At 56.2% G+C, this 19856-nt stretch overlaps 1 protein-coding gene across 1 annotated transcript in view; it reads left to right on the top strand.

Moving 5' to 3' along the window:
- Positions 1–403: 403 nt before the first annotated feature.
- Positions 404–19856, top strand: part of TNXB (tenascin XB) — a 45841-nt gene continuing 26388 nt past the window's right edge. The window contains exons 1-10 of the mRNA XM_026448127.1: positions 404–806; positions 1157–2995; positions 3414–3529; positions 8584–8740; positions 8918–9181; positions 11839–12207; positions 13238–13534; positions 15624–15905; positions 16270–16575; positions 18563–18895. Of these exons, the coding sequence (XP_026303912.1) occupies positions 404–806; positions 1157–2995; positions 3414–3529; positions 8584–8740; positions 8918–9181; positions 11839–12207; positions 13238–13534; positions 15624–15905; positions 16270–16575; positions 18563–18895 (4366 nt within the window). The remainder of the gene's footprint in view (positions 807–1156; positions 2996–3413; positions 3530–8583; positions 8741–8917; positions 9182–11838; positions 12208–13237; positions 13535–15623; positions 15906–16269; positions 16576–18562; positions 18896–19856) is intronic.

Here is a 19856-nt window from a genome sequence, read left to right as displayed (position 1 = left end):
GAGGCTGAGGCAGGAGAATCACTCGGACCTGGGAGGCGGAGGTTGCTGTGAGCTGAGATTGCACCATTGCACTCCAGCCTGGGCACAAGAGTGAAACTCCATCTCAAAAACAAAACAAACAAAAAAACAACAAACAACAACAACAACAAAAAACCAGTGTAGGGGAACACAGTAGAAAAGGGGGTGAGGAGCAGGGTAACTAAATGATATCAGAGAGGTAAAGAAGAGACTTCCCAGGGAGGGTATCCTTTAGGGTTGGGCTAAATGTGAATTTTTACATGCATGTGAGTTGGGTAGATTACTTGTGGGTGGTGGGACTGTGGGTATGTGCTGGAGGATTCATTTTGTCTCCTTCTTTTTGAAGCTGCTCTCATACCTGCCCTTTCTCCCTGCAGCCTCCTGAATGATGCCAGCCCAGTATGCTCTAACCTCCAGCCTGACTCTCCTGGTGCTACTGGGCACAGCCAGAGCAGGCCCCTTCTCTTCACGGTCCAATGTGACACTGCCAGCCCCCCGGCCCCCTCCCCAGCCAGGGGGCCGCACGGTGGGGGCAGGAGGGGGAAGCCCCTCTTCTCAGCTTTATGAGCACACAGTGGAAGGAGGGGAGAAGCAGGTGGTATTCACCCACCGCATTAACCTGCCCCCTTCCACTGGCTGTGGCTGTCCCCCAGGCACTGAGCCCCCAGTCCCTGCTTCAGAGGTGCAGGCCCTGAGGGTCCGGCTAGAGATCCTGGAGGAGTTGGTGAAGGGGCTCAAGGAACAGTGCACTGGGGGATGTTGTCCTACTGCTGCCCAGGCTGGCACAGGTGAGCAGGTCATCACAGAAGAGGGTGGAGAGGTGTGTTAGGGTGGGGTGGGCATTGCTAGTCCATAAAGGTCCTTGGTATGAATTAGAAGAAGGCACTGCTGCCTCACCCTTAGGGGTGTGGATGCAGCCCAGAACACAACTTGGAGAGCAGAGCTGGACTACATGTCAACTAAAGCATACACGGGGGCCCTGAGAGGCTGCATACATTACACATATTAGCATCTGGGAGCAGACATGGCCTCACGAGATGAGGCTGGCCTGGCTAGGGGACCTGCACATAGGAGCACTATATAGGTTCAGCCTCTCTGCCAGGAAGAGACTGAGACCTGCCTCTCTCTCATACTCCAGGTCAGACAGATGTGCGGACCCTCTGCAGTCTCCATGGTGTGTTTGATCTGAGCCGCTGCACCTGTTCCTGTGAGCCAGGCTGGGGTGGGCCCACCTGCTCAGACCCCACAGATGCTGATATTCCTCCCTCCTCCCCACCCTCAGCCTCGGGCTCCTGCCCAGATGACTGCAATGATCAGGGTCGCTGTGTCCGTGGTCGTTGCGTGTGCTTTCCCGGCTACACTGGCCCCAGCTGTGGCTGGCCATCCTGTCCCGGGGACTGCCAAGGCCGTGGGCGCTGCGTGCAGGGCGTGTGCGTGTGCCGGGCAGGTTTCTCAGGCCCCGACTGCAGCCAGCGCTCCTGCCCTCGGGGTTGCAGCCAGAGGGGACGCTGTGAGGATGGGCGCTGCGTGTGTGATCCAGGCTACACTGGTGAGAACTGTGGCATGAGGAGCTGCCCTCGCGGTTGCAGTCAGAGGGGGCGCTGTGAGAATGGGCGCTGCGTGTGCAACCCTGGCTACACTGGGGAGGACTGTGGGGTGAGGAGCTGCCCTCGGGGCTGCAGCCAGAGGGGACGCTGCGAGGACGGGCGCTGCGTGTGTGACCCCGGATACACTGGCGAGGACTGTGGTACGCGGAGCTGCCCCTGGGACTGTGGTGAGGGCGGGCGCTGCGTGGACGGCCGCTGCGTGTGCTGGCCCGGGTACACAGGCGAGGACTGCAGCACGCGGACATGTCCGAGGGACTGCCGGGGCCGCGGGCGCTGCGAGGACGGCGAATGCATTTGCGACACGGGCTACAGCGGGGATGATTGCGGCGTGCGCAGCTGCCCTGGCGACTGCAACCAAAGGGGCCACTGTGAGGATGGCCGCTGCGTGTGCTGGCCAGGGTACACTGGACTCGACTGCGGCTCGCGCGCCTGCCCACGTGACTGTAGAGGTCGCGGGCGCTGCGAGAACGGCGTGTGTGTTTGCAACGCGGGCTACAGCGGCGAGGACTGCGGTGTGCGCAGCTGTCCTGGAGACTGTCGTGGCCGGGGCCGCTGTGAGAGTGGCCGCTGCGTGTGTTGGCCAGGCTACACAGGCCGGGACTGCGGCACGCGCGCGTGTCCTGGCGACTGTCGCGGGCGCGGGCGCTGCGTGGATGGCCGCTGCGTGTGCAACCCGGGCTTCACCGGCGAGGACTGTGGGAGCCGTCGCTGTCCCGGGGACTGCCGTGGGCACGGCAGTTGCGAGGATGGCGTGTGCGTGTGTGACGCAGGCTACTCAGGGGAAGACTGCAGCACGCGCAGCTGCCCCGGGGGCTGCCGAGGCCGCGGCCAGTGCATAGATGGGCGCTGTGTGTGCGAGGACGGCTACTCTGGTGAGGACTGCGGTGTGAGGCAGTGCCCGAATGACTGCAGCCAGCACGGCGTGTGCCAGGACGGTGTGTGCATCTGTTGGGAAGGCTACGTGGGTGAGGACTGCAGCATCCGCACCTGCCCCTCCAACTGCCATGGGAGGGGCCGCTGTGAGGAGGGGCGCTGCCTGTGCGACCCAGGCTACACTGGCCCCACCTGTGCCACCCGCATGTGTCCGGCTGACTGCCGGGGACGTGGGCGCTGTGTGCAGGGAGTGTGCATGTGCCACGTGGGCTATGGCGGTGAGGACTGCGGGCAGGAAGAGCCTCCAGCCAGCGCCTGCCCTGGAGGCTGTGGACCCCGGGAACTGTGCCAGGCAGGCCAGTGTGTGTGTGTAGAGGGCTTCCGAGGCCCTGACTGTGCCATCCAAACATGCCCAGGGGACTGCCGTGGCCGAGGAGAGTGTCACGATGGCAGCTGTGTCTGCAAAGATGGGTATGCTGGCGAAGACTGCGGGGAAGGTGAGCAGGCAGCCTTCCCCAGTGTGCTCTGGGGCTGTGATTCTGTGAACAGAAGCCATGGGGAAGATCTGAGCCTGAGGAAGAGTGGAGGGAGGGCATGTCATTCGGAGGAGCCAGTGTCCACCAGGGGCAGCAGAACCACAGGGGCAGGGCTCGCCAGTGGGCAGGACTGGCCTTCAGATCTCTGAGGAGCAGGTTGGGGCCCATTTAGTTGGATTTAGGGAGATTCTGTGCTCCTGATGATGGAGAGAAGGTGAAGGCGGCCAAGCCCCGTTCAGCCCTCTGTCAGCTATTCTCCACTAGCAGAGAGGAGTGGGAGTTGGGATGGGCCTCTTGGATGTCCCTGAGTAAAAGGGGCTGTGGGTGGGGATGGTTGCCTTGTGGTAACCAGCTTTTCCTACCCCATTCTCTTGGGCAGAGGTGCCAGCCATTGAGGGCATGAGGATGCATCTCTTGGAGGAGACAACAGTTCGGACAGAGTGGACCCCGGCTCCTGGCCCTGTGGATGCCTATGAAATTCAATTCATCCCCACGGTGAGAGAGATGCCAAGCTCCAGGAGGGGACTGAGGGGGGCGGGGGGGGGGGGGGGCGGGCAGGGCTCACCTCCTGGAGGAAGTTCCAGGTAATCATTGGTTGAGTCCAAATGGCTAGGTTCCTGAAGCTGCTGTACAGGCTTTCTTAGCCTGCTTGACACTGGGCACTGAGGCCTCTGCAGCATCTCCAGCAAGCATTGGTCCCACATAGTTGGAACACTTGGTAACAGAGAGCTCAATACTTCCTGAGGCTGCCCAGTCCATTGTTGGTCATCACTGTTAGTTGTCGTTGTTGCAGAATCCGTCTGCCCCCATTCTAGCACCTGTCCGTTGCTGGGTAGTCATCAGCAGCTGGAATGTTTTTTGCTTTCCCTGTGTCCTACACCACAGGCCTTCAGGTGTTTGCAGACACCAGCCTGGTGTCTTCATTCCTCAGGCAAAACCTCCCAGTTTCTTCACCCCTTTTCCCTAAGTCTTTGTTCTCTGAATACTTTACCTTCCTGTGACTCTTGCTTTTTTCATGTGCCCCTAAAATGTGGGGGCAGAGGGGGCCCACTGGCTTACTCTGGATTTACAGACACTTTTCTCAGAGTTGGCATATATTAACTTGTAGTCACACAAGTGGGTAGCTGTTTTGGTCATATTTGGTTTTTAAAGTAACTTTTAATTATAAAAATAATACAGGCCCAGTGCAGAAAACTTAGAAAATACAGATTAGCAGGGAAAAAAGATGGAAGGAAAGAAGACAACATTCAACTATATACACTTCTTTTTTTTCACCTAAATATAGGCCTTTGCATTTGGCCCTGTTCAATGTTATCTTTTCTGGTTTGGGCCAAGCTGTCTAGGCTGTTGCAACAATTTTGAGTCTGTGAACTTCATCTCCCACCTCCTTGTCATCAGCACATGCAAACCAGTTTTTTCTCTGTCTTCCTCCAACTTGCTCTTTTTTTTTTTTTTTTTTTTCTTGAGACAGAGTCTCACCCTGTGGCCCAGGCTCGAGTGCAGTGGTGCCATCTCAGCTCACTGCAACCTCTGCATCCCAGTCTTAGGTCATCCTCTTACCTCAGCCTCCCAAGTAGCTGGGACTACAGGTGTGCACCACCTTAGCTTACTAATGTTTGTATTTTTAGTAGAGACAGGGTTTCTCCATGTTGCATGCCCAGGCTGGTCCTGAACTCCTGGACTCAAGTGATCTGCCCACCTCAGCCTCCCAAAGTGCTGGGATTACAGGCATGAGCCACCACGCCCGGCCATCCAACTTGCTCTTAAAACATTAGAGGGAACACCCTAAGGACAAAGCCTTGTAGTCACTCATTTGGGACCTCTCTTTATGCAGATTGGGCTTTTAAGATATGATCATTTCCCTAGCTCCAAATCTTCTGACATTTCTACCATCCAACTCATGTTTTCCTGCATCATCCCACAAATGCCATGGGGTGTGGGCCATGTCACCCTCATCTTCATCAGGTTAGCCAGGACTCTGTAAAAATAAACAACTCCCCGGGCCTAAGGCCTCAGAAGGCACCAGGACAGAAGGGGACAGCTCAGAGGAACTGTCATCCTCACTCCACTTTGCTTTGTCTTGTCATTACGCTCCTGAGGCCAGCCCCCTACCACGTTCTGCCTCTCCTCACTCTCTAGCCAAAGCAGAAGCAGAAATCTCAACTTTGTGGCGCAACCAAGATAGCTTGCATTTTTTCTTCTGTTTAAACATCTTTTTTTTTTGTTGTTATTATAAAAATACTTTAATCACGAGACAAGAATTTGGCAACTAGAGAAAAGAAAAACAATTCCTGGCTGCTCTTCACTACAACAAGCACTGCTAACATTTTCAAGTGTTTCTCCCACTCTCTTCTTCTCTGTGTATATTATTTACATAGCTCTAATCTTGAAAGGGTGGGACTTTGAAAAGGAAGTTTCCTAAGAAACTTCAGGGAAAGAATTAAAATAAACACTTGAGATAAGAGGAGCTTTTAGGGCAGCAGTTGTCTCCTGCTCTGAGTAAATAAACACAAACCCATCCTTGATGTTGTCAAGGGTGCCGCTTTCCAGTTGAAGCCCTAGACTTTCTCCCCCACTCAGAGCCAGGGTGGCGGTGCCAAGTTGGCCTGTGCTAGGCTTGGCCATGTTCTTAGCTCATCCATTCTGCTCTTGGTATGGGCGTCTGTCACATTCTGGGTCTTCTCTGAGCCTGGGTGTAGAAGACACTCCTGTAAAATTGGTCCCCAGACACTCCTCTTGGGCCTGGGCTACTGATCCTTAAGACCCGTAACCTGTATTGCAACAAGCCCTCCAGGTGATTCTGATGCCCCTCCAGCCTGAGGCCCACTAAGTGAAGGAATGTTGCTGTTTTGCAAAGTGCTGGCCCCACTATGAATGTGAGAGAAAGCATGGGGAAACTGAGGGAGATGAGTTCCTGAATGAGAAAAAGGTTCAGATATTCCTTGTCTGGGTGTGTCCTGCAGCCTGGAAACCAGGGCTAGGCTGAGTGTTCACTGGGACTCAAAACCTTGCAGCCTCAGAGAAGTTTTTGCTTGGGTCTAGTCTAAAAACAGCAATGAGGGTGAGATAAGCTCCAAGGACCAGCCAAGGTAGAGTTCTTCACCTGGAGACACGAGGTTAATATTGGGATAAGGTCTAAGACGTCCCAAGAACACAATCAGTGAAGCAGGCCAGGTGCAGTGGCTCACGCCTGTAATCCCAGCACTTTGGGAGGCCAAGGTGGGTGGATCACCTGAGGTCAAGAGTTTGAGAACAGCCTGACCAACATAGTGAAACCCCATCTCTACTAAAAATACAAAATTAGCCGGGCATGGTGGTACATGACTGTAATCCAGCTACCTGGGAGGCTGAGGCAGGAGAATCCTTTGAATCTGGGAGGCGGAGGTTGCAGCGAGCTGAGCTCGCGCCATTGCACTCCAGTCTGGGTGACAAGAGCGAAACTCCATCTCAAAAAAAAAAAAAAAAAATCAGCGAAGCATCCAAGCTTCACCAAGGGGCAGAGCCAGCTGCCAGCATCTGTTTGATGCTGCTTCAGGGCCAGGTGTGGTGGCTCATGCCTATAATCCCAGCACTTTGGGAGGCCAAGTTGGGTGGATCACCTGAGGTCGGGAGTTTGAGACCAGCCTGACCAACATGGAGAAACCCTGTCTCTACCAAAAATACAAAATTAGCCAGATGTGGTGGTACATGCCTGTAATCCCAGCTACTTGGGAGGCTGAGGCAGGAGAATCGCTTGAACCCGGGAGGCAGAGCTCGCAATGAGCTGAGATCACACCATTGCACTCCAGCCTGGGCGAGAAGAGTGAAACTCCCTCTCAAAAAAAAAAAAAAAAAAAAAAAGGAAAAGAAAAAAGAAAGCTTGCTTCAGACCAGCAAGATGGTGCTAGGAGATGTGGGAGACATGGGTTAGGTTGATGGGTTAGGTTGATGATATATATATAGGTTGGTCTTATGGGAGAAGAACTCTAGGGATAGGCTTGCCTCACTGAAAGAACCAGATATCATCAGGGAGCATCCAAGGTGTGTGTGTTGCAGCGGCAGGGATGGGGTGGGTGTGGATAAAGAGAAAGAGACACACACACAGAGAGAAAATGAACAAATAAATTCTGGGAACGGTAAGGATTTCATGGGTCTTGAGTTGAGGCCAACCCAAAGCTTCCTAGGCTGGGGTATTCTAGGGCAGGATGAATAGGAGAGGGCTGGACGTCCTGTGTGCCCAGGAAACCTTTTCAGCCCAGAAAACTGACAAAGCTTTACTTCATCCTCAACCCAGAAATCTCTACATGGCCTTCTCATCTGGTTTTATACTTTGGTATTTACTGTGTTGATTTCCTCACAGCTCTCTTGGTTTAGGAGAGTACCTTTTGAAGTTTCCAATCCTACTTGGCTGAATGGAGGTGTCCCCATCACAGCCAACATAGCTAGGCAGAACAGAGCGTCCTTAGCGGCTGTCCTAGCTGGACAGCACGGCGAAATGTGGGGCTGTTAGAATGCTCACAGATGTGCAATTCCTCCAGTTTCCCCAGTGGTGGGCACTCCAGGAGACCCTGCCTGGAGCAGGGTCCAGTAGATTTCCTTTGGGGCCACCACACATAATCATAATTCCTTAAATGTACCCTTGTAGGAGTGTTGTCTTCTCACAAGCATTTCCTAAGCATAGAGATTGTTTTAGTATCTCATATAGTCAAGATGTGGCCATACGTTTAGCTACTAGAGTCTGAGCTACCTGAGGACAGGGACCATATATTTTATTTTTGTGTCTCCAATGCCCAGCATGATGCCAGGTACAAAAACTACCATCAGGAAACATATTTGTAGAACTTTGAGCAGGTGGGTATTGTTTTGAGGAGCCTACAACCCGGGTGAAGAGACAAGAAAAGTCCCTCAAGGGAAAGGTGGTGATGCGAGTCCCACTCCTATTACACAGCAATGAGCAGGCGTCTGCCGGCAGGTTCAGAGGGTGAGGCAGCCCCCTTAAGGAGAAAGTGCAGCTTGAAGGGGCATCCTTGATTGACTTCATTTGTTCTGACAGGACCGAGCTTAGGAGAAGCCTCCTCATGCCCAGGTAGTCAGAGTTGCCAGGGCAAAGCCAGAGGGAGAGTCCTGGTGCATGTTGGGTGGAATTCTGGCAGATGAACACACGGTGCCCATGAGAGGGGACTCTGGCAGATAAGCAGGGGGTGCCCATGAGAGGGGTCTCTGGGATCACACTGCCAGGGCCTAAATCCTTGCCGTTTTCTTGGTGTTGGTGACCTTGGCAAGATACTTGTCCTTCTGTGTCTCAGTTTCCTTATCTGTAAAATGGGTTAATAGGACCTGTTTTTGTAGGGTTGTCGTGAGAATTAAGTGAGTTCATGTATGTACATCACCTAGAACAGTGGCTCACAAGGAGTTAGCGCACTCAGCATGTTTGCTCCCCAGCTTGTACAGGGTCAAGTTCCACATAGTCCCATGTTGACACTGAGAATTGGAGAAAGAAGAGATAAGGGGGATTGAGCAGCAGAGGCCAGAGTGCCAGCCCCTGAGCCACCTGGTGCTGTCTCTCACAGACAGAGGGGGCGAGCCCCCCATTCACAGCACGGGTTCCAAGCTCTGCCTCAGCCTATGACCAGAGAGGACTGGCCCCTGGACAGGAGTACCAGGTCACTGTCCGAGCCCTTCGAGGGACCAGCTGGGGCCCTCCTGCCTCCAAGACCATCACCACCAGTGAGCACTGGGGCTGTGGGGAGGGGTGTCTGGAGTGGAGATCTTGACTGGAGACGGAATCTGCCCCCCGGGAGGGCAGAGGGAAGGGACTGGATGGGGGCTAGGCTCTTGGAAGGAAAGATGATGACTGAAGAACCAGACACCCGCCTGAGCCCTCCTTCTCTTTCACCTGGCTAGTGATCGATGGGCCCCAGGACCTCCGAGTGGTGGCTGTGACGCCGACAACACTGGAGCTTGGCTGGCTGCGTCCCCAGGCCGAGGTAGACCGATTTGTGGTGTCCTACGTCAGTGCCGGCAACCAGAGGGTGCGGCTGGAAGTGCCCCCTGAAGCAGATGGGACGCTGCTGACTGACCTGATGCCAGGCGTGGAATATGTGGTGACTGTCACAGCGGAGCGGGGCCGGGCAGTCAGCTACCCAGCTTCCATCAGGGCCAACACAGGTATGGCTGGCCAGAGGTTGGGGAAGGGCCCTGGTTTCCCAGCCTTGGATCCTCCTCCTCAGGAGCCCAGGCTCAGGGCTCACAGGCTCCTCTGAATGCATCTGTTAGGTGTGTGGCAGTCTCGAGGCACCTGCTGGGGGCCTTGCTCTGTCCTGAGGCCACTGGGGAGACAGAGCCCTCAGATGCCTGGAGTCCTGTAAGAAGGTTGCAGGTTAGCCTATGAAAGGAACCGCCCCAGGGAGAGAAATGGAGATGCTGCCGGATCCAGTCAGTTAAGGGAGGTTCTTATTTAAATTTAGTTACAGGGACAGGCCTTTTGCTGATAGATCTTGTGGGACTGGAATTAGGCAGATTAGAGATCATCAGTCCTGTTGACTTTAGGATTGGAATTGCTGGGAGGTGGGTCTCACAGCAGTGATTTTCCACTAAACCTCGAGGTTTCTTAACAGATACCTGGATATTTTTCTTTTCCTGTGACAGGGGGACACCCACCTCGCTGTAGCTCACGTTCTCCTCCCGGACTCCCCTTTCTCTCCTTCAGCTACAGGGCCCCACCCACGGGCTTCTCTCTTCTTTCTAGGGCACCAACAGTGGTGGGCTTGGAGGGGAATGGGGGGGCTCCGGGACACTGACCGATTTCCCTCCGTTCTCTTTCCAGGTGGGGCTGGGGCACAGGGAAGCGGCTTCTGGCTCTGGTGGGAGGGATCGAGGGAGGGGCTGCCGGGGAGGAGTGCCGGAGGGAGCTGCCACTGACCTGTTCTCCTCCCCTTTTTCGCCCCTGGCAGCACCAGGCCACTACAGTTACCCGGAGGTGCGCCCCCCAGCCCCGCCCCCCAAGCCCCAGCCCCGGCCAGCCCCAGCCCCGCGGCCCCCACGGCCCCCTCGGCCCTCGAGGCCCACAGAGGAAGGGGAGGAGGAGTTCCCGCCCAGGTCAAGCCTGTCCCAGCCCCCACGGCGGCCTTGGGGCAACCTGACGGCCGAGCTGAGCCGTTTCCGCGGCACGGTGCAGGACCTGGAGCGCCACCTGCGGGTTCACGGCTACCCACTGCGGGCCAACCAGACTTACACGTCGGTGGCGCGCCACATCCATGAATACTTGCAGCGGCGTCTGTTGGCCGCCGCCCCAGCCGGCTCCCCCGCACCCCTGACCCGCCACCCCCGCCCCACCGCCAGCCCTGACCCCGGCACCAGGAAACGGGACTCCAACCAGGGAATCTACGGCCTCTCGCCTGAAGGCGTCGACCGGGTGGCTGCGCCCCGCCACCCCAAGCCAGAGGTGCTGGGCAGTTCCGCCGATGGCGCGCTTCTCGTGTCTCTCGACGGGCTCCGCGGCCAGTTCGAGCGCGTGGTGCTGCGCTGGCGGCCTCAACCGCCTGCAGAGGGCCCCGGCGGTGAGCTGACCGTGCCGGGCACCACGCGCACCGTCAGCCTGCCCGACCTCAGGCCCGGCACCACCTACCACGTGGAGGTCCACGGGGTGCGGGCGGGGCAGACCTCCAAGTCCTACGCCTTCATCACCACCACAGGTAGCGTGGGCTGGGGCCACGGGACACCCATGCCTTGTCCAGCCTCACCTGCCGTTGGAGCCTGCATTCATGAGTTCCTCCTGCTGCCACTGGCACCCTTCTACCTTCAGGCCCTACCTGGCCGAGGCTCCGGGGGCCCCAGGACAAAGCTCGAGTCCAGTGTCCCTAGAAGACGTCCCCACCCCCAGGGTCCTGGCATCCATCCTGTGGATGCCTAAGGTCAAGGCAGCCCCTTCTTTGGGGTTCCCGGGACACTTCCAGAATTGCTATTTTAGGCAATAGAGGGGGATGTGGTTGGGGCGCCTGCAAAAATTCACTGGAGCAGTTTGAGTGGGCTGGGAATTGAAAACAGTGATTCCCGTTCTGACTCACTGTGGTGAGAGTGGCTCAAGACTGTGGTCAGTGGTTACTGTTTTCCACAACTGGGCCTTGACCTTGAAGGGAAACATCAGAACTGCGTGGGGGTGGCCTGGGTGCCATCAGGCAGCAACTGTATGTCGGGGAGGTGAAACCACTGCTTTTTGATCTGGCTTTTCAGACCCTCTGGCTCACTTTATGCTGATCTCTCCCACAGGAACGATGTCTGGGCTTGGGGAAAGGGCACCCTGTGGCTGCTGTGGGGCGGGTGGTGGACCTCTTCTTCCCCCATAGGGCCCAGATGCCACCTGACCTGGATGTCCACCCCCACGCCCTCTTTCTCTTCCCACTGCCCACTCTCCTCTTGCATCCTCCCTCTCTAACACCACTGTCTTTCTTCCAGGCTTCTCACTGCAGCACTAATGGAAGCCACCTGACCACCACCCGGGGCGGGGGGAGTATGTGGGGAGGGACATGGAAGTCTCCAGGGGCTGGAGGTCATGGAAGCCTTGTGGGGTGAGGGATAGCAGGCTTTATTTTATTTATCACCTGCCTGAAGTGCAGGCCCATCTGCTCAGGAATGTGGTAGATGGGGGTGTTTGGAGGACTGGCTGACCTTTGGGAGGAGGGAGTGGCCCAGGTGATGGAACCAGAAGTAGAAGAGGGTAGGGCCCCAAGGCTCTTAAAGGCTGGAGGGCAGAACCTGGGGACTGGGGATTCCTTTCTCATTCTCATACTGGACTCTCCTCTTTTTCTCACCCTGCCCCTTCCCAGGGTCCTCACCCTCGGGCCTCTTGGGGACTACCGATGAGCCTCCTCCCTCAGGCCCCTCGACGACCCAAGGGGCCCAGGCTCCTCTCCTGCAGCAGCGCCCCCAGGAGCTGGGAGAGTTGAGGGTCCTGGGCAGAGATGAGACAGGGCGCCTCCGTGTGGTCTGGACCGCCCAGCCCGACACCTTTGCCCACTTCCAACTGCGCCTGCGGGTGCCCGAGGGGCCGGGGGCACATGAGGAAGTGCTGCCAGGGGACGTCCGCCAGGCTCTGGTGCCTCCACCCCCTCCTGGAGCCCCGTACGAGCTGTCACTTCGTGGAGTCCCTCCTGGGGGCAAGCCCTCTGACCCCGTCATCTACCAAGGCATTATGGGTACATATTTGACTCTGCTCAGATCAATATCCTGAGATTGGGGGAGGAACTGGGGCTGTTGGGACTTCAGAGGTAGGGTGGATATTGAGGGGCCAGTGAAAGGCAGGGCTGGTGTTTGGGGCTAGATAGAGGAGAAAAGGAGAGAAAAGGAATTGCAGGTTCAGCAGGAAGATGGATCGAGGCGGATCTCAGAACAATGATGAGGATAGGTGGGGAGAGGGGGAAGAGGCAGAGGTAAAACGGCCAAGAGTGGGACAGAGATTCCAGGAGAGAGGCCGAAGGTCCCTGGCCCTCCACCTGCAGCTTTCCTTGCCCTTTCCCCTGCCCCTACTCTTCGGTTGCTCCTCTGACCTTCCCTGCCCTGTAGATCTTTCAGGGTGGGCATGATAAGGCCTCTGGACACTGACTCTTAGCTCCCAACACCTCATCCCTGAGAGCCTGGTTTGAGTGGACAGCAGTCTGTGGTCCCATCAGCCAGTTTCTGCTGGGGGTGAAGGCTCCTTGGGGCAGGGGGCTCCACAGCCATCAGGACTTCAGACATGGATGAGGTTTGCAGGACCAGCGAAAGACAGGTCCTGGAGTACCTGGCTTTCACACCCCCTCTTTGTTCCTCTCTGTGGGACCAGGGTGGCTGACTCATCCCCTAGCTCCAGGGCAAGCTCAGAGAGGGCGGTAAGAGAGAAAGCAGCTCAGGTGGGCAGAGGAGCCTTCAGACTGCTCTGAAGCTGCAGTGGGAAGGCTTGGAACTCTCATACAGAACCCAGGGGGGACCTGAAACCCCCCAAAGATCCTGGGGTGCTGAGGGACCAAGACCCTGTGAGGAATGGATAAACTGTCACAGGGAAGGAGCAGAGATTGAGAGGGAAATGCCTCTCTTCCGGGAGAGCTGGTCACTGAGGGGTGGGGAGATAGGGTCTTCCAGGGAGGGAGCTATCAAGGATGGAGTGAGGTGGGCAGGGGAGAGGGAAGAAGACATAGAAAAGAGAACAGTTGAGTCCACTATGCTTTGCTTTTGCCTCCCAAACTCCAGACAAGGATGAGGAGAAGCCTGGGAAGTCCTCAGGCCCACCACGCCTGGGTGAGCTGACGGTGACAGACAGGACCTCCGACTCCTTGCTCTTGCGCTGGACAGTCCCCGAGGGCGAGTTTGACTCCTTCGTGATCCAGTACAAAGACAGGGACGGGCAGCCCCAGGTGGTGCCCGTGGAGGGGCCCCAGCGCTCAGCCGTCATCACCTCCCTGGATCCTGGCCGCAAGTACAAATTTGTCCTGTATGGGTTCGTTGGCAAGAAGAGGCATGGTCCCCTGGTGACTGAAGCCAAGATCTGTGAGTGACAGCAGCAACACCCTGCCCTCTGTACTGCCCTGAAGGAGGTTTTCTCAGTGCTTTGGGAACCTGCTTTGGGAGGGAGCTCCAGGAAGGCTTCCTGGAGGCAGTGGTGCATGAGCTGAATCCTGAAGGGAAAGTAGTGGTGGGGCAGGCACAGAGTTTGAGAAGCTCAGTGCAGCCTGAGGGAGTCACGATGATCGAGGTGGGGAGAGCATGGCCAATAAGAGAATCACTGTCACAGTTTCCTCCGGCTGGAGAACAGGGCATGTGGGGGTGCCAAAGGGCCTGGTCTCAGGGCTTCCTGTGCTGTACTGAGGGGCTTGGGCCTCATTTGAAGGCCCCTAGAGGGCCTCTGAGGGTAAAGTGGGAGAGTGGCGTGACTAGATATTTATCTTGCAAATAACACGGTGGCTGCTGAGACTAGCTGGAGAAGTGAGTTAAGAGCTGGTAAGGGCTGGCAGGGTTGATCCTGCCTATGATCCCAGCACCCTGGGAGGCCAAGGCAGGAGGATCGCTTGAGGCTAGGAGTTTGAGACCAACCTGGCAACATAGTGAGACCCCCTATCTCTACTACAACAAAAGATATTAGCCAGGTGTGGTGGTGCGTGCCTGTAGTCCCAGATGCTTGAGAGACTGAGGTGGGAGGATCGCTTGAGCCCAGGAGACCGAGGCTGCAGTGAGCCATGATTGTGCTACTGTACTCTAGCCTGGGTGCTATCCACACTCTGCACAGAGCAACACCCTGTCTCAACAACAACAACAAAAAAAAAGATGATGGGTCAGTTGGGATGGTGGCAGTGGGGCTGGATGTGGGAGGCAGAAAGCAAGGTATACCAGGCAGCCCCCAGGGTTCTGGGTGAGACAGTCCCATTCCCTGAGGCAGGGAGCAGCAGAGGTGGGCAATAATGCCTTAGATAAACTTAGATCAACATCTAAGGGACACTTACATAAACACCTTTTGTGCATTTATTGAGAGTCAGTTGTGATCAAGATGTTCAAAGTGGATCATCACACTCCATAAAGTACACCTGGGAGGCATACCTACTTTATAGGTCAGGAGAACTGAGGCGCCAGAGTAGCAGTGTGGGGTTGGGGGAGAAACAGGGCCACTGGAACCCCGGGGGCCGCCTACACTCACAGCGGAGGCAGAGGAAGAAGGGCCCACAGGGTAGCTTGAGGAGTGACTTGCAGAGAGGCGCGGAACCAGGGAGGGTGCTGTCCTGGACTCCAGGAAGGAGGGCGTGGTTGGACTTGTCAGATTCCAGAACAGTGAATCAAGGGCTACGGAGTGTCCACAGGATTTAGCAATGGCAAGGCCACCACTGGCCTCCATGAGAGCTACTGCCTGGTGGAGGGGTGAAGCTGGATCGTGAGGGTGGTGGAGGTGAGGACGTGGCTACAATCAGTGTAGATATCACTTTCTGGAATCTGGGCTGGGAATGAGAACAAAGAGGGAAGATGGAGACGGAGAGAGATGCACACAGAATGGGGGTGGGGAGGGGTGTGACAGTAGCTTGTTGAAATGCTGATGGCACAGCTGCTGGGGAGTGGAGGGTCAGTGCTGCAGGTGAGGGAGTCCATCCGTGGGTCAAAGTTCCGAAGGAGGAGGAGAGGCCTGCAGCATAGCTGAGGGAGGCTGTCCCACATTAAAACACTTCAAGGATTGTGCTCTCCTGTCTCGGAGAAGAAGCCAGCTAGTAGTTAGGCTTGGAAGCGGTGGAGGTTGTACTGGGAAGATTTCCCTGGCTATGGAGATGTGAAAGGGCCTGGCTGGGCTCCCCTCTTTCTGAAGCTCCCTGCCGCTCCAGTTTGTGGTTGGAGGCAGAGCCACACTAGTCCACGCAGTGCTTCCATGCCGTTTGGAAGAAGGCACCCATTCCTTTAAGTGGACACCACTCCTCACCAGGGCACACAGCTTGGCAAGCAGAGTGCTGGCTGGATTTCAGTCCCTTTGTACTCCCTCAGCAAATGCACTTTTGTACAGTGAACAACCTGCACAGCCTCACACAGCATTCCCATGTGGGATTTGGCTTCCTCGTTCTCCTTGGACCTAAGTCCCTCCCTTCTCTCTACCCGCTCTTCCTAGTGCCTCAGAGTCCAGGGACTCCACCCCGTCTGGGAAACCTGTGGGTGACAGACCCTACCCCAGATTCACTGCACCTCTCCTGGACTGTCCCTGAGGGCCAGTTCGACACCTTCATGGTCCAGTACAGGGACAGGGATGGACGGCCCCAGGTGGTACCTGTGGAAGGGCCCGAGCGTTCATTTGTTGTCTCCTCACTGGACCCTGACCACAAGTACAGATTCACTCTGTTTGGAATCGCGAACAAGAAGCGGTATGGTCCCCTCACGGCCGATGGCACCACTGGTGAGTAGCAGCCACCTCAGCCCCCATGTGACCCCTTCTCAGCCCTCTGCACACTTGCCTTCAGCCCGAAACCAGCTGGGATCCCCCAGGAAGACAGCTGACTCCAGCTTCCTGGCCCCAATCCTGGGCTGAGGGGCAGCCAGACTCCCCCGCACTGCTGGGCCCCTTCCATCTCAAGCAGCAGCTCCCCGAGGCCCAGAAGGTGTGTCATACCCTGGCTGTGTCAGGCTTCCCAGAAGTTTAGCACTCAAATTAATGGACTAGTGACCCCCCACGCCCCATAGGTGCGACAGCCCGTCCAAACCCCAAGCCCCAGTCTCCCGGGCTGCCAGTTCAGCACCTGGCTGGATCTTCTTGTTTACAGCTCCAGAGAGGAAAGAGGAGCCCCCCCGCCCCGAGTCCCTGGAGCAGCCCCTCCTGGGGGAACTGACAGTGACCGGTGTGACCCCAGATTCTTTGCGCCTCTCATGGACGGTGGCCCAGGGCCCCTTCGACTCGTTCATGGTCCAGTACAAGGATGCACAGGGGCAGCCCCAGGCAGTGCCTGTTGCGGGGGATGAGAATGAGGTTACCGTCCCCGGCCTGGATCCCGACCGGAAGTATAAGATGAACCTCTACGGGCTTCGTGGCAGGCAGCGTGTGGGGCCCGAGTCTGTGGTGGCCAAGACTGGTGAGTCATGGCTGCCAGGCCTCCCTCCCCTGGTAGCCCCATCCTGAGAGCAGGACTTGGCTGGGGCTCCTTCCAGCCTCCCTCCACCTTCGCCTTCTCAGCTCATTTTGCCAAACCTCCACCCACTTCCTCCCCCACTGCTCTCCTGTCCTCTGCATGCCAGGTCCCCGTCATCCAGCCTCCAGCTCCTCATCTCCTTCTCAGCCTCACTTCTTCATCTCCAAGGGCAGGTCCTATTTTCCCCCATTCCAAGCACCTGGACTCATCCTTCCACCTGGGGCTGTCCTCCCCACAGAAGTCCTCACCATTCGGTCACTGTGTTCTCACCCCTCAGTTTTTACTGGGCTCCTTCATGGTCTGGTTTGGGCCATGGTCACTTCTGGGCTTCTGTCACCTGCTGCCCACACCCTCCTGCCATTTCTGCTGTATTCAGAGGTGGCAGATCCAAGTGACAAGAGCACCACATTTCTCTAGCCTTTCTCAGCATGAAGAGGACTCCAGCTCCCGACTCCTTGACTCCCAACCCGCTTGGAACAGGGCAAAGGGATTGCATTCAGCCCAGCATCCCAGCCTGTTCCTCCATGTCCCCAGTCTTTCCCTGCCTGGTGCCATTCCCTTAGCCTGTGAATTATTTGATGAGAGATAGTGTGGATAGTGGTTAGGAGCAAAGACTCCAGAGCCAACTGCCTGAGTCTCACTACCAGCCTTGCAACTTGCTTCCTGGAGGACCTTGTGCAAATTGCTTAACCTCTCTGTGCCTCAGCTTTCCTTACTGTCAGGGGGGGTAATGGTTACTACTGCACAGAGCTGTTGGAATGACATGAGTTAATATACATATAACACTTAGGCTAGGCATGGGGCACGGTGGCTCATGCCTGTAATCCCAGTACTTTGGGAGGCTGAGGCGGGTGGATCACAAGATCAGGAGATCGAGACCATCCTGGCTAACATGGTGAAACCCTGTCTCCACTAAAAATATAAAAAATTAGCCAAGCATGGTGGCGGGCACCTGTAGTCCCAGCTACTCAGGAGGATGAGGCAGGAGAATGGCATGAACCCGGGAGGCGGAGCTTGCAGTGAGCCGAGATTGCACCACTGCACTCCAGCCTGGGCAACAGAGCGACTTCATCTCAAAAAACAAAAACAAAAACAAACCACCCTCACACACTTAGAATAGTGCTTGGAGCAGCAAAGCATTTTCAGAGAGAGCTGCAATTTCTCCCTGACTCTCTCACTTCCCAGTAATCTTTTTTCCTCCCCACCTCACTCCCTTCCTCTGGGTTGTCATTCTTGCCAATTCTTTCCTCAATCTGCTCTCCCAAAGTAGTCCCCCATGTAGCGGGGCACAGAAGGGCTGGCTTCCCTTGTGCCACAGTCTCCCCACGCCATGGAGCCTCAGCAGAGACCTAACTGCAGGGGGCGGGTAGGTGCCCACAGGGCTGTGATTCCAGAGCCAGCCAGGGAGGGGCACGGCCCTCCCTGGATCCCACTCACCCAGAATTTTTCTCCCACTCATGCCTGGAGCCCTGCCTTAGCAATTCATTCCTTGAGGTTAAAGGGGAGGGAGGCGCAGGGCTGCCTGGGGAGGCCACAGCAGGAGCACATTCCATGGTCAGATCCTCATATGAGGGGTGGGGCAGCCACAGTGCCCTGGGGAGGGTGCAGGTAGGAAGAGGCCTCACTGCCCTCGTCACTGTCTGAGGTCAGCACTGTCGGTGAACGTGGTTTGGAAGAATCCTCAGCGGCTTCCTCTCTTCCCATCTCAGCTCCTTTCTCAGACACGAAGGGAGACCCCCTCACCCCCACAGAACCCACTAGAGCAGGGTGGGGCAAGGACTGTCTCAGCCCTTTCCATCTGTGAGTGACCCAATGGCGAATACAAAGGCTACAGAGCCCCTGAGCCCACAGCGTAAGGGCGCTTCCATGGCTGTCCTCTGTGGGCAGCAGCAAAGCCAGCAGCCCTTCATGCCTCTGCCTCTTCTCTCAGCTCCTCAGGAGGATGTGGACGAGACCCCCAGCCCCACAGAACTGGGCACAGAGGCCCCAGAGCCCCCCGAGGAGCCGCTCCTGGGGGAGCTGACAGTGACAGGATCCTCCCCTGACTCGCTGAGCCTCTCCTGGACCGTCCCCCAGGGCCGCTTCGACTCCTTCACGGTGCAGTACAAGGACAGGGATGGGCGGCCCCAGGCGGTGCGTGTCAGGGGCGAGGAGAGCGAGGTCACCGTGGGGGGCCTGGAGCCTGGGCACAAGTACAAGATGCACCTGTACGGCCTCCATGAGGGACAGCGCGTGGGCCCGGTGTCCGCCGTGGGCGTGACAGGTGAGTGAAGGGCAGGGGCCTGCTTTGGTTCCCTCCCACTGCCGGCTCCCAGCTTCCCTATAGCCAGTTGCTGTCCTTGCTCCAGTGGAACCTTGAGGCCACCTGCCAGGGGAAGACCTGGAAAGAGTATATCACTGGGGACTGGAATACCACCAGCTTTCATGGCCCTGAGCAAGTTTTAAATTTTCTGCGCCCCTGTTTCCTTGTCCGTAAAATGGGGATGTCTACTTCACAGAGCTATTGTGAGGGTTAAGTGAGTTCACAGATGTAAAGCATCAAGAATGGGCCTGGCAAAAGTAAATATGCTGCCAGTGTCTGCTGTGAGAATTGTTATAAATATTCTTACTCTGGGGTCTGCTTTGTCCCCTTTGGCTGGTTCAGTTACTTGGTCAGAATGCGCATGACTCTAAGGCCATACCACCCTGAAGGTGCCCCATCATCTCCTCTGATCTCAGAAGCTAAGCAGGGTCAGGTCTGGTTAGTACTTAGATGGGAGAATGTGCATGAGACATTGGCCTCTTCATCAGTGCAGCTTGAAGCAAGCTTTCTCTTCTTTCTAGTCTTTTACTTTTTTTTTTTTTTTTTTTTTTGAGACAGAGTCTCACTCTGTTGCCCAGCCTGGAATGCAGTGGCATGATCTCAGCCCACTGCAACCTCTGCATCCCAGGTTCAAGCAATTCTCCTGCCTCGGCCTCCCAAGTAGCTGGGACTGCAGATGCGTGCCACCACACCTGGTTACTTTTTTGTATTTTTAGTAGAGACGGGGTTCACCATGTTGACCAGACTGGTCTTAAACTCCAGATCCTCAAGTGATCCACCCGCCTCGGCCTCCCAAAGTTCTGGTATTACAGGGGTGAGCCACCACACCTGACCACAAAGCTTTCTCTTTCTTTTCTTTTCTTTTCTTTTCTTTTCTTTTCTTTTCTTTTCTTTTCTTTCTTTCTTTCTTTCTTTTCTTTCT

This window comes from Piliocolobus tephrosceles, chromosome 5, assembly GCF_002776525.5.
Source record: "Piliocolobus tephrosceles isolate RC106 chromosome 5, ASM277652v3, whole genome shotgun sequence".
Taxonomy (NCBI): domain Eukaryota; kingdom Metazoa; phylum Chordata; class Mammalia; order Primates; family Cercopithecidae; genus Piliocolobus; species Piliocolobus tephrosceles.
This window is presented reverse-complemented; position numbering and strand designations above follow the sequence as displayed.